Source organism: Brachyhypopomus gauderio, unplaced genomic scaffold (assembly GCF_052324685.1).
Source record: "Brachyhypopomus gauderio isolate BG-103 unplaced genomic scaffold, BGAUD_0.2 sc77, whole genome shotgun sequence".
NCBI classification, from domain to species: Eukaryota; Metazoa; Chordata; class Actinopteri; order Gymnotiformes; family Hypopomidae; genus Brachyhypopomus; species Brachyhypopomus gauderio.
The window spans coordinates 952,954-967,500 of NW_027506898.1; the positions used below are offsets into that span (position 1 = coordinate 952,954).

At 42.8% G+C, this 14,547-nt stretch overlaps 2 protein-coding genes across 2 annotated transcripts; both read right to left on the reverse strand.

Annotated features, from left to right (window-relative positions):
* Nucleotides 1-207: 207 nt before the first annotated feature.
* tyrp1b (tyrosinase-related protein 1b) lies at nt 208-5,495 on the reverse strand. Its single transcript, XM_076990747.1, has 8 exons — nt 5,231-5,495; nt 4,288-4,664; nt 3,824-4,146; nt 3,438-3,642; nt 2,541-2,708; nt 2,024-2,203; nt 1,525-1,671; nt 208-1,388 (listed from the first exon to the last, which is right to left on the reverse strand). The coding sequence occupies exons 2-8, from the start codon at nt 4,640-4,642 to the stop codon at nt 1,189-1,191; spliced, it is 1,578 nt and encodes a 525-aa protein (XP_076846862.1). The 5' UTR covers nt 4,643-4,664; nt 5,231-5,495; the 3' UTR covers nt 208-1,188.
* Nucleotides 5,496-5,684: 189 nt separating this feature from the next.
* LOC143491552 (uncharacterized) lies at nt 5,685-14,384 on the reverse strand. The gene is made up of 7 exons (XM_076990689.1): nt 14,156-14,384; nt 10,301-11,386; nt 8,703-8,792; nt 7,504-7,692; nt 7,055-7,172; nt 6,704-6,802; nt 5,685-6,448 (listed from the first exon to the last, which is right to left on the reverse strand). Exons 1-7 carry the CDS (start codon nt 14,382-14,384, stop codon nt 6,352-6,354), a joined length of 1,908 nt encoding a protein of 635 aa, XP_076846804.1. The 3' UTR covers nt 5,685-6,351.
* Nucleotides 14,385-14,547: the final 163 nt, after the last annotated feature.

A 14,547-nucleotide genomic window follows, 5' to 3' on the forward strand; every position in this document is an offset into this window, starting at 1 on the left:
CACTTTTAACAGACTAGTTTGCCATACATTGGTGTGGATCTTTTTCTAGACAAAGCTGCACACATCTGACCACAAGACTGCAATTTAATTAATTAATTAATAAATAATAATAATAATAATAATGTAATACTTTCATTGTTTTGATATTTTCTGTTTGCTACATTTAAACTCAAAAGGTTTGCATGAAAATTATTTATTTATTTATAGACTGCAACTGGTCAACAATACATTTGAGTCAGAAATGAAGACACCCTTTGTCTACAGAACAGAGATTGTGTCCACCAGGTGGCGCTCATAAGTAACTGTAAAATTCAATTTGTCTCCAATTTATGATGCATGTAAACTGGATTAGGAATCTGCGTTGCTTTCTAGAGCAAGGTGCATGTATGTGATCAGAATGGGATCAGATAAGATAGACCACAGCTACAGAGGTATTCTGGCTCAGTGGTAGTTGTCATGCAGGGGTCCATGTAATCCAGGAATGACCATAGCAGTGTGATGAGATTAGCCCAATCACGGCAGTTCCTACATTCAGAGTGTATGTTTTAATGTAATGACATTCACATTATAAAACTATGTTTCTGTTTCCTCTCACTGCTGTAATTGTCTGTGATCCTTTTCCTAACAAAATACACACTGCATGATAGCAAAATTACACCTACCAAGATTTTATTTTATGTTATGATAGCTTTGCTGGTTACTCCAAACCCAAGTGACAGGTTTTCCACCCTTCTACAAATTTGTTTACTGCACATTTGATTACACACAACCCAACTGCATATAAACACAAGGGGGAGATCAAATCATTCATGATCCCAATACTGATATCCAGATGCATATGATGGATGCCACTGCTACATCTAACATGAAAAGGCTTATATTGTTTCACGTTGTTATAGCAGAGACTTAAGCAGTGTGATCCCCACACAGCTCAGGTTTGAAGTGCAGTCTAAATTTGTCATTAGTGAATAAAGTCTGTCAAATACAATTTTCCATTTTCATCATATATGTTTCAGTGGATCAAGGAAGTTCCTGCATTTTACAAGACATAAAAAAAAATCAAATTTGGAGCCTTTTGGTGCACCAAAATAGGCTTCATGTAGAGCTCACACATGGACCCTATGGGCTCTTATGCATGCTAAACTGAAGCTTCATGTATAGTCCTAACACAGAATGTACAGTCCTTTCTTAGACTCCACACTGAGGCTTCTCCCTCCTCTGTTCATCTTCTGAGTAATAGCGGCCGTGTTCCCTGAGCAGGGGATCCAGAGCCTCCACTGAGCCATACAGGCGCATGAAGCATGCAGCAACCCCACCCACCAGCATCACCACCAGCACCACCACCACGATCACTATGGTGAAGACCTCGGGGAGGTTGTATGGCCGAGCTAGTGTACAACCAAAAAAAGGGTGAGGAGAAATTCACAGACAAGCCCAGTGGATTCTTCTGCTTGTGCAGTGATGGATTCAGGCTTATCTGTGACAGAAAATACGCTGTTCAAAAGTTGTGCATCTTAGACTCACTTGGCCATTGGACGTCATAGCTGTATCCCAGGCTGACAGGAGCAGGGACGAACATTTCAGCATTTGTCACCGGAGGCCAGAAGGGCACCATGTTGAAGTGCCGGTTGTGACCAATGGGGGCGCTCTCCTCGGGGTAGGCCCCAGCACCTGCAACACACATACGACTAGACCGGTTATGTGTAGAGAGCCACAATCCCGCAGAAGTTTTGTCACGTGCTTAAAGTGCCCAGAAATGGATTCCAGTTTTTGCTTGGACGAAGCAGTAATGCTTGTCTCGATTAATCACATTCAGAGTTTATAACAGCTACTGCCCAATCTGAGGGCAATCGAGCCATGGCTGGGTTCCAGTATGGGATAGCCTGGGGCAACAGGCTGGCTTGGACATATTATGCATGCATGCCATGTGTGGGTGATTCCATGAGTGCATGCGGCAGCAGAGCCTGACGCTACTCTGCTCCCAGTGCTCCCAGTGCTCCCAGTGTGGCATGGGTGCGTGCACCTGGCCTGTGGATCCGGATCCACTCATCGAAGATGGCATCGGTGAAGGTGTGGAGCAGGGTGAAGATCGGGTCATTCGGGGACAGGTGGGTCTGGCCCCCAGTGCCGTTCAGGAACAAGTGGGCCAGGTTGTGCAGGCTCCGTAGCACCGGGTCATACGTCCCCTGGGGAGCACTGTAACCTAGCCTCACCACACACAGCACTAATGGCTAGTGAAATAGTTGAGCGGTGGTGTGTTTGTGTGTGTGTGTGTGTTTTGAATCGAAATTCAACAAGCCACAATCTGTATGTGTGTATTTTGTGTTGTATGGCTTTTCTTGGATAAACCAATAATAATCCAGACAGTAATAGGGTTCAAGGCCAAGAGTGTGAGTGCATATAGGTATATATTAATTCTTGTGAGTGTGTCTGCATGTGATTATATGTGTGTTGCTGTTGATACTCTTTTGAAAGTTTTGTAAGGCTATAACAGATAAAGTGTGTATTATACTGAAGGAGTGTGTGTGTGGGAGTCTTGCCTTCAACAGTGTTTCGAAAGCTTTGGGAGGAGGTTGAATAGAATGGCGGTGTGTCGAAGCTTTTCAGTTCCAGGCAGTCAATGACATCTTGAGGTTCCGGAAGTTTCTGGACCATTGGCCGAGCCACATTACCAGCAGGATTTCGTCTGATTGGACTGGTCTCTGTACCTACATAGTTTGTAGGATGATCCACTATACTTGTTATACTGTGCATAACTTTCATCAGTGTCAGTGTAATCACTGAACAATTCCCACTCATTACTGAATAATATGGCGTAGTGGAATAATATGGCTTATTAGAAATGGAATCTCATGTTTTAAGAAGACCCACGAATAAGACAAATAGAGCCTGGAGTTTAATAACATAAACATTAGTGTAAACACTATTGTAAAAAACAATGTATTAGTGTGAACATTTCAATGTTTCAATTTGTTGTGAGGTTAAATTCAAAGACTTCACGTGACAGAAATTGTAGGTTCTGGCCTTATTATTATTATTATTATTGATATTATTATTATGTGTGTGTTTAGGTGTGTCTGTGTATGTGTGCTGTGTGTATGGGTGTATTCGATATGTGGTTTCTAAAGTAAATATTTGTATTTGAGTGTTTATGCATGTGCATGCTTACAGTATTCAACTTTACACTTGTGAAATGCTTTTATGAGATATGTATACATATAAAATGGGCAGTGAGTGCAGGTCCAAGGTAGGAGGTTCTAATAATGGATAAGGATGAGGTGTATACTGTATATTATATAGTATTCAGGGTATATGGTGTGTGTGTGTGTGTGTGTGTGTGTGTGTGTGTGTGTGTGTGTGTGTGTGTGTGTGTGTGTGTGTGTGTGGTGTGTGTGTGCGTGCGAGTGTGTGTGTGTGTGTGTGTATGGGTTTCTCACTGTTGCAGATGGTCCCCAGTGTCTCATACTCCTCCACACTCTCACAGATTATCCGCCACTGTGAGAACACGGAATTGGAGCTGATGCCATTCATATCGAAGTTGCTCCTGGCTCCCAACAGCTCATCTGTGCAGATATCACACTCGCTACCACCGATCGCAAAGTTCCAGTACGGCAGGGCGAACGTTGGGTCCCCGAGCATGTCCTCCACACAAACACGCACAAACATACACACAGATATGTCATATAATATAGCACTAGCTCATCTTGCTACATCTCTCTAGGATCCAGTGCATATCCTCTGTTTCAGAAGTATTGTCCTTGGCAGAACTGCACACTAGGATGAAGGCTGCGAATGTTAAATGCCAGCTGGCTTCCTGTGTCACCTGCATGTCTCTCTCCAGTTGGAGCAGGTGAAACCGGTGCCACGTGACGAATCCGGGGCCTTCGTGAGAGAAGTCCACGCCCCCAAAGCTCTCCTGTCCGGGACCCATGTAAGTCTTCCCCACCGAATAATAATGGGTCCACACAAAGAAGTTATAGATGCTAATGCTCTCGCACTGAATGGTGTTTCCATCCGGACCAAAGATCTCCTGGTAGCGCCGTGTGCAGATCACAAGATCGGGGTGGGTGGTCCTCTTAGCTCGGTCCAGAGCACTGATGAATGTCCGCTTCTCCTCGGGTGACATGTTCACGATGTTACGTCGCACTGTAACACATGAATGCCTATGACAACCCTGTATGGATATATACAAACACTAAATGACAACCATGTATGGATATATGCAAACACTAAATGACAACCCCATATGGATATATGCAAACACTAAATGTCATTGTGCTCCCTCACCTATAGAGACAGTTTGTTCGCAGTTTGGGCCTGTCCGACCATGTCTGCATCGTCCACAGTTATATCCACCAAAAGATCCATTACAACGGCAGGTCCTGTTAAAGAACCTCAGTGGCCATCTTTCCCGATCGTCCTGTCCATCGTGGGGGTACTGAGGTCCATGTGGGCGTAAGTCAGCGATGACTGGCACACACATGCCCCTCCCTGTCCTAAATCCACATTCGTCATTGGACAGCCCAGTGGGTGATGGACAGCAGGTACCACTGTGGAGTCGCTCAGGTGTCATGCACTCACGCGGGAACTGACCTTGTATCAGCGTGATGCACACGCACAAAAACACACTCCACCACATCATGTTTGGGTAGACAGACTGGAAACTGATAAATGGAAAACTGCCTTCAAAATTACACTTAAAACCTCTATAGACATTCTGCTTCTTGCACTTTATGGAACAGTTTTTTCTAATTATTATTATTAAGACATACAACTTCCAAATGATTTTTAAAAGTGGCTTTTCTACTGCTTTTTCAAAATTATACATGTCGTTACCTTAACATTTTTTCATATTCATATTTTTAGCATCAGATGATCAGAAACACAGTCTACTGTAGAAATGCCTACAGGGACAGGCCACATGATCTCAGCAGTAGCATTCACATGCTGTAAGATTAGTATTAGCAGTAAGATGTAGAGTTACACCTGAGTGAATTTGTTTGCACAAATATGTAAATGACTAAATTAATCAGACATTCAACACTTCACAGAAAGGAATCTTAGAAATTCGTACTTCTCTTGTTTACTGTTAACTTACATAATTTAACAATTAGGTTAATATCAACACTAACACTTTTACGTCTTATGTGACATATATATGTTTTTGATACCAGGTTGTTTATTCTTCCCACAGCAAATGTGCAATAGAATAATTTCAAAATGAAGATACCTGATTTGTCCTCTGTGCCTCTCTTCTAGCCCTTGTGGTGCCCGTTGGTCATTCTTTATATAACTCCCTCATGACTACCCACTTCTTCCTGATCCCTTTGTCTTGTGATCAGCACACATGGAGGGGTGGGGAGCTGAAAGTAGTTGTTTTTTTTTGTTTTTTTTTAGACAAACAGAAAGGTACAGTGAACTATTTTGAAATCAGGGCTCCACTGGGCTGCTTTAGGAAAGTGCCCATGCTGTCTGCATTGAGAAATGCCACTTTTTTGTTCATAAAAGTGAGAACTGTGTTGTAGGTGGTAGGATATTACACCACTGCTGAAGGATACATTTTTATATCTGGACCCTTACCAGTGCAAAGAAGAGTCATGGTAAAATTGCATGTACTATGTTCAAATGAAAAGACATGGGCACGAGACATTTTATATGGGCAATGGGGATTTACTTGCATGTATAAAACAATGTACCACACAACACTCTAATACAAAAATGTGGATGCAGATGAACATTAATATAATAAAAAACGTGATTTTGTTAGTGGTTAGCAGAGCAATGATTTGGTTGTAATCCCCCCCCCCCACCTCAACAGCAAGCACCAGCATACAAAGTAGAGAAAATGGATGAACTTTCTATGAGATTCACTTTCTGCCTGATAGTTGTACATGTGGCAGGTAAGACTCTCTCACTGAAGCCTTAATGTGTATGTCTGCATTGTACATTTGTTTAGCCTGAATAACTAATTTCTTGTGTTAGGAGTCTCAGTGACCTTCTGGGGTTGGAAACCTGCTCCAAATTACGTAATATCAACATGGTAAAACAAAAAGCATCTTTATTACCCTACTTTGGCTCTAACTATCTCATTATTATACATATCAGACATTCAACATTCAATCTCGTACGCATATTTAGTAAGGCCGAAAGAATCAGTTTAGAAAGAGTTCTGTCAGCACAAAAAGTTGCCCAAATCTGTGTTCCAGGCAGAGACATGTATGTAAGCATGTATTTTTTGCCAAAGTGATTCATTGTTCAAAAGACAAAGGACTGTGGCTGTAAACCACATTCATGTAGATACAGACCCACAAAAATGAACATACAGGTGAGTGACGTTTAAATATTAGCATCTTATGAGTTTTTGATTGGAATATCTGTTTGAAGAGTTGTCAGGGTGACAGTCTCTTGCTGGAGTTGAGACTCCTCAAATAGACCACCCATGGCAGTTCTATAAACAACACAAAATATCAAACATATGTTTGCATGTAGTGTTCATTTATGTTTGTGTAGCCTTCTGTAGCTAAGGTGATTCATGTATGTGTGTCTTAGCTTGTGTGTGTTTACTGGGGGGTGTGGTATGTGTGAGTGTGTGTTTACTGGGGGGGTGTTGTGTGTGTGTGTGTGTGTGTGTGTGTGTGTGTGTGTGTGTGTGTGTTTAATGAGGGATATAGTGTGTGTATGTCTGCGCGTGTTTTCTGCTCACGCTTCTTCAGCTGGTATGGTTGTATCTCTGTTTGCCACATCATATTTATCACCTCCTCTTCCTCTTCCTTCTTCACATGCTTTCTCGGGAACCGCCCCACTGCCAACACATTCACACATAGCTATAAGTGGTAGCTACAGCGGTATGTATATATAACACAAGAGCAGCTACATGCGTGTTGGACTTTGGATAGTCATTATTGGTAACTAATTTTGTTTTCATGTTTCTCCCAGATCCCCAGATTAATATTTTGAAATTTCACAGACACACGACCCTGTTGATACCCGACTATATTAGCTGAAAGGCATTCTAACACGGACTCTGCTTCGTGCGTCTCACGTGCACGCCAACCTGCTCGGCTTCCTTTTGCATTTCAGAATGTAAACAGCAGTAACGACGATCTGGAGGAGGACAACTGCGGCTGCTATAACTCCTGCCTTCCACGCTTCCTGCGCTGAAGAGCCAGACGCTTGAGAGAGAGAAAGATGCAGAGGGTGGAGGGAGGGGGTGGTGGTGGTTGGGGTAATATTTCTAACTATATGCACAGAACTTTCCTACAATAAACTTTAAATTTAACGTCTACTATAAATCATTTGAGCTTATAGTTATTGACTAACAATAATGTGAGTTGGTAAATAAAAAAGCACAAAAGAATAGTTGTACAGATGTGTTTTGCACATTGCCATAACAACAACAGATTGCTTCATATTTCAATCTACCCTTTCATTATTCCAAGTACAACAGTGTATTTTTATATTTCATTATTTAAAGAAATAGTTTGCTGTGGAGCAGACGTATACGTGTGCTCTCCACGGGTTCCTCCTGAAGCTCGTTGGTGTCTCCGGGCTTCGGATCCAAAGTGTGGAGAGGGGGGAGAGCCTTGGGCACGTCACCCAGGCCCAGCGTGTCCCAGACGGGCTTCGCGTGCCCCGGCACAGGGTCCTTGGGGGCGATGATGTCATTCATGATATTAGTTTCGTGCATGTCATCTGCAGGCATATGAAGAAAAGCACAGTAAAAGCTATGATGTATATATACAATGAAAGTCTGGATAATGATAACACAGACCGTACAACAATATCCACTTTACAAATGATGTTGTATGGTCATGCTTTCACTATCCAGACACTGTACTACAGTACTGCTATTCCCAGAATTCCCAACACCACCTCGTTAAGTCTTCATTACCTGATATTTCACCTGCTGTTTGTTACCTGTACTGTTCTATGGTTTTGACCCTGTTTTATGCCACCTGGATATTCTCTCTTCTTCTCTGATTTTGACCATTGCCTCTTTATTGTTTACTATTTTAGATATTCATATTAACTTACATACAATGCCTCCAACTTACTACAAGCATCTGATCTGTCTGGGAATGTCATGTATGGCAGCAAGCTTCTGCAAGCTTCTACAAACTTCTACAAGCTTCTACAAACAATCAAAACTTCTACATTCAACAAAGCAAACATGTTACTTGCCTGTTATCTTGATTGGAGTGTAATAAAAGTAACAGTTATGGACATTTTACATATACAGCAACATAGACAAACACACTTACAAGCCATAAAGTGACTAGACAAACACGAAGCAAAGAACAAGACAGGTAACTGAGACAGGACTGAGCAGAATGTTAGGATAACTAAAAGACTGGACACTGATAATACAATACACAGCCAACACAACCAGAAAGTTAACGCGGGAACTGCAAAAAAAATTAACAAGGGCTAGATGCACTGACCAGCAAAGATTAACTGAAAATTTGTGCTACAAGTACAATGAGGAAATGGGGAAAGAAACTAGGCACAAGTATGGGGCGTGAAAGCTGACACAACAAGGGTAACCAAAATAAAAGCACGAGTAAAGACAAAATCAGGAAGTAAAATCAAAATAGGAGACAAGAGGCGTTGCCGTGGGAACCACAACGCCAAGGAGGGGCAATCGTGACAACAGAAATGTTTAAGAAAAGTTTAATTAAAATGTGTTGCCTTATCATTCTCACCATCCATGGTATTCGACGCCTGTGGAATTGCCCGTTCACGTCCATCAGCACCCACCATAACGGCTGCACTCTCTGTAGCCAAAATGACCTCTAATGTTGCGCGAGAGAGACATTTAGCATAGAGGTGAAAATTACAGTAGAGACCAGAGAGCAGAGACTTCAAGAATGCATAAAGAATCGTACGCTGCTGACTTTCAACGCTTACATGTGTGCATAATATGAAGTACACATTCAAACAGCAAATCAGAATAACAGTAAAGAATATTACCATAGCACAAAGCAACTGTATACTACAAACAATAACACTATCACAGGCCACTTTCCAGGTTAGAGGATCCTGTGCAGTAATTAGATGTGTGAACCTTGATCATCTATGATCATCATTACGTTGTTGACACAAGTGCTTGTAAGTGAGAAAAATACTTACAAGCAGATACAACAGCAACATCTAGACCTCCATGTGTTTGGTGTTTGGTGGACGTGTGGTGATCTTTAACCAATATCTTCATCGTTTACACTGCTACATTTCACTGCTCTGCTCCACTGTGGTCTGAACTCTTATGGGTAGATTTATGTGTGTCCATGCTGTGGCTGGTTCTGGTGTGTCCCTGGCAGTGGATTTGTCTATGTAGGACAGAGTGACCCGAAGGACAGAGGGGAAACACAGGCCAGTGGTTCAAGCTAGAACTTCTGCTGGGCACTCTGGGTTCTTGGCTTTTACCAACTTCACGTTTGACCTGACAGCACTAGATTTCAGTTTGTTTTAAGAAGATTTTGTGCACCAGTATGCTTAAGGTGTTAATTTTATATAGTTTTTATACTGTCACTGGTGTAAACTGGGATTTGTTCAGAATATTTAGGGGTTTTGTGGAATAGATGTTTTGTGCCTGTATCTTTATTAATGGCTAATCTCTTTTGACCTGAAGGTCCGTATTTCTGCGTGGAACTTCTGGCCAAAGTGAAGAACAACAATGACTCTGATAGAGCTCTGGACCCACAGCTACGATAGACCTAGAGTAAACTAAGCAATATGCTTGGGTTGGATAAATTCCAATCTTTCTGAATTCTAAACAAAGTGTTATTTCATTTAAAAAAAGACATCTGGATCTATTACAACTTTGCTGTATGACTAAGTTGAGTGGAGTGGGTGGGTGAAGAGAAGCCCAGTCACTGAAATAATTTATCTGACACTAAAACACAAAAATTATCAAATAGTTTTTCTTTAGATATTCACCCTTATTGCCATCTAGTATAGTAATAATATTTGAACCATCAAAGCTGTGTATTATGGGCAGCAATCTGATCATTTCCAAGAGTTCTTTTATATTAAGGTGCTCGATGTAAGTTATATGACTTGCATTCTAAGAAGGCATGGGTGATGCCAGCATGGTGGAGGACCAGACCCAGGAAATAATACATCACCGCAGAACTCAGAATGGCATGACCTTTTCCAGGGATCATTACTCTGGGCTTATGATGACTGTTGTAAATTTTAAAATGTGAATGTGCTAGAAGAAGTGAGGCTTAACAAATGTCAGAGTTGTAATGAAATAAGGATGTGCTGGAGGTTTCATTTATGTAACACCAGACTCATTTACCTGGTTCATTAGGTGTCTTTTGTACCACTGATGCATTCTGTATCAGTGCCTCTATCTCAGCTTCTCCATCTGTCAGCACCGTGGCAGCTGTATCACCCTCGAACTCTTCTCCCTCGGTCTCGGATCCAGTTAAATCTCCAACCATTGCTGTTTTCTCCTCTTCTTCTTCCCCACCCTCCTGTATTCCAGTTGTCACCACAGAAGCACCTTCTGGGGAACTTTCTGTTGCTAGGCTGTGCTCTTGGTCTTGACCAGGTCTTTGATCCATCTCAGGCAGCGTCTCATCGGGTTGCTCTTTCTGGAGCTCTCTATCTGCCCTGCCCTCCACCTCTTTCTCTCTGTGTAGCATCTCTCTTTCTCCACCCGTCCCTTGTGGCTCTATATCGTCTGCTGAATTTGAAGGCAACCCCACCTGAACTGGAGGTTCGTTCGACTGACTGGGGTTCCGGTCCCCTTGTTTGCCTCTGAGATGAAGTTTGGGATCCTCCCCAGTTAATTCTACAACTAAATCTCCTGACTCTTTAACTGATTCCTCAGCAGGATGCAGCTCCCCTGGTTCTATTCTTGGCTCCTCGGCTGACTGCTCTGCTGTTTTAGCTGACTCTGCAGCTGCATGCTTTGGCTCCTGAACTAGATTCTCCACCAGATCCACGGGTCTCTCAGCCGGCAGTCCAAGCCGACCCACCCGCTCCTTAGCTGCTTCTCCCAACGACTGTCCCAGCATCGCTCCAGATGTGGTTAACGTCCAATTAGCTCGCTCCTGCACTTTGTGCTCTGTGGTGGGGTCACCTGCCATTACCTTTTCATGTTTATGCACTACTGAAGCTATCGGATCTCCTGTTACATCTCCCGTTACATCTCCTGTTACATCTCCTGTTACATCTCCCATTCTATCACCCGTTGCTGGAGAGTGTGCCGCTATGTCCGTTGGTGGTCCTAATCCTTCCACTACCTGTTCGAAGACCTCTTGCACTGTATCATCAGTAGACACTTTCACCACCTGCTCAAACGCTGCTTTCACTGCATCAATGACATCACCCAAACTTGGTGGACCAGGGTCAGGGTTAGTGGAGGAGGTGGATCCAGCTGAGTGAACCAGAGAATTATGATATATTAATATACTGTCAGAGAGACTGCAAGAGACTGACTGCCAGACAGATACACATGTTCTTGGTGGAATGAACGTCCTAAATCTTATTACACTTGGAGGAGCAAAAGAATATGACCAGGACCTTTTAAAGAGTTCATAAGCGTATTTTGAAGAAACATTAATAAAGAGGCATTAGTAAAACACTTGATTTCTCTATTTACTTTAAATAATAAATAAAGGTGAATACATTCTGTAAATCATTATTCTGATCAGAAACAGAATGTTGTTTTGCATAAATATCAGAGTAACATATTTTGTAATTATGGTCTGCAAATGTCTGGCACAGTGTGACTGCAGGTGTTTAATTCCTAGAGGTTAAAGGCTGATTTCGATGTCTTTCCTCTAGGAGATTATCTAATACCCTTAAGCAATTCTGTTAACAAAATCAATTGTACAGTTCGTATTAGGAAACAAACAAAGAACAAGGAATAATGTTAAGAAGAGTATCGGGCCAACAGCAGACCTCCACAAGGAAGCCTGTGAAGCATCTTAATGTATTGAATTTAATAAAAGCTTTGGCTTCATGCAGTGAATAATCTTTTGAATATATGATGCGTCCTGGCCTTCAAAGTGTACAGAACACAGCAGTCTCCTGCGCTGGACAAGAGGTTCTGGAGTTGAAAAGGATACAGCCATACCATCAATAACGCTGAAGGTACTATACCTTGAGCCAGGCACAGCTGAAGGAGCAAAACTGCTAGCAGTCCTCTCTGAGTATACAGTCCCATGGTGACGCACCTCAGATGCCTACAGCACTTCGTCTTGTACGGCATGTTTGAACATTTGTGTGCACACACGGGTGGGTTAAGAGGTGCACAGGGAGAAGAGAAGGTGTCTCCTGGTGTAGAACATTGAAGTAAATGAGTAGGTGAAGTAGATAGATGAAGTAGAGACAGGAGAGGAGGTCTTCTTCTTCTTCTTGGCCCCCTTTGAGGATACCACAAGGTTTCGCTCCTGTCTGGAAAAGTCACACGGTTCCACGGAATGCCACGCGGGATCACAGAATGCCACGCGGGATCTTGGTGGCTGTGGGTCATGGAGGCATGTTACACTTATGCTGCAGGACTCAGGAGAGCAATTATGAGGCAGCTGTGAGGTTGTCAGGGCAGTGCGCAGCTCAGATGTTCAGACCAAGACACATATATGGTTTCAGAAGTGTAATCTCAGTAAATACTCCAACTCACTTATATGGTTTAATGGATTTGTGGTCTGGTTTCTATGTATTTCCACTTCTAATACAGCTTTAGCGCAATTTGTATTTACCAGCGATCATACTCAGTTCTCAAGAAGTTTTATACTGATTATACTGATGTTAATACTGATTGCTGATTTAAGGGAATCTATTATCATGATAGAAGTCTTGGTCATGCTAGTCTGCCTTTGATATCTCACAAGAATCTTTTTTGCTAAGTTCACCATTCTCAAGAGTTTTCTTATCTTGGGTTAAGCTGTTTACATGGCAGACACTACTATATAGTTACACGGTCACCGTTCATGCAGACCAAAGTGTTTAGTGAAAGATCTTCACCAACATTTCTCCAATGTTCATTCATTTGCTTGCAGAACACAAGGACTTTGTTGACCCTGCTTTGGCCACATGCCGAGCCAGTGTGTGCGGAGCTTAGCTGGAGAATGCTCGCCAAGATCTTGTTCCGAGGAGTCACATGTCCGTGTTACTGAATTAAACTGCTCTCGCCCGAGTTCACAGAGAGTGATGTTCTCAAGAATGAAATATTACTCCTCTAGTTATCCTGCAAGCAGTTCTTTATCATTTGTAATGCGAAGAACTGGTTAATTAAGGACATGGTTATATCGCATCTAAATATTTATTCATAATTTATTTTGATTGATTGGTTGTTTTTGGATATCTATCTACATCATTTGAGCTTCATTACACTGGCCCTTCCCAACAGAAAATCAAAAATGCTCAGAACTCGCTCAGATGGTAGAGTTACTGGGACTAAAACTCTACTAATACTCTCTAACTCTCTAACGTTTCACTGCATTTATGCATGTATGATAGCTAACTGGAAGAACTACCCATAGTGCTCTATATTTTAGTTAGACCGTACATTAATATGCAGCTCATGGACAGGCGTCTGCACTTATCGGCTGTTGCTGAAGGATTTCTGCCTTTCGGCTCGCGGCGCCCACAGGAATATCTGGAATGTGTTTGCCTTCGCTGCTCCAATTGGAAACCCGACTGCTGGGATGGTTCCAGTCATCTAGAGTCAGTTCATCTCCCTCCCTCTCTCCCTCCCTCTCTCCCTCCCTCACATAATGAACAGGTTTATTGCTGGGAATCCCTTGTTTACTGGCAAGCTGTGACGGAGCTTTTATTTGTCTCTCTGTCCAGGTGTGTGTTCTTCCTTTGGCCTTTCAGTAACTGCATACACCCATATGCATGTACGTACATACGTGCACGCGTACAAGCACACGTGTGACTTGGTATAAGACTTGAGTATAAGAGAGAACGCCTGTATTATCCTCCGTGGACTTTATAGCCAACTTCTATGTTCTCCTGCATTTTTAATGTCCAGAGCCCATGCTGGGGGGTCTGTGTTAATGACTGAAGTAGCTCTCTCAGCACTGGAGCTCTTGAAAATCCTCTGGAGAATCTTAGAGAGATTCCTTCCTTGCTTCTGCGTTATGCTGTTCTGAGCTATTACTCCAGGTTGTGGGATTAGGCCTGTTCGGACTCCCACCGTGTGACGCTAACGGGGTCACATGCCCCTCACACTGTGCGCTAAGTCCTGGCTCGGTGTGGGGGTGGGGCTGGGGGCGGGGCAGGGGCGGGGCTAGGGGATGGGTAGGCAGCATTAGTGTGTGACAGTCTGGGATGCTGAGCTGTGCAGCTTGAGATATGAAAGAAGCCAGGCACACTTGCTGACATATGATCCAGAACCCGATAAACTCATAGGTCAGAGGGTCCATTTCTGGATCTGCTGTAGGCTCAGCACACCTGAAAGCCTTAATTAAATGGGTCAGATTAAGTTAACGTGAGGGCTGAAACTCTACTCTGCAGGGCAGTAGATCTCCATGTCTGGTGGAGGGGAGGTTGTTGTTGGTGGGGAGAAGCTCAGGGCTTAGAAAAGTG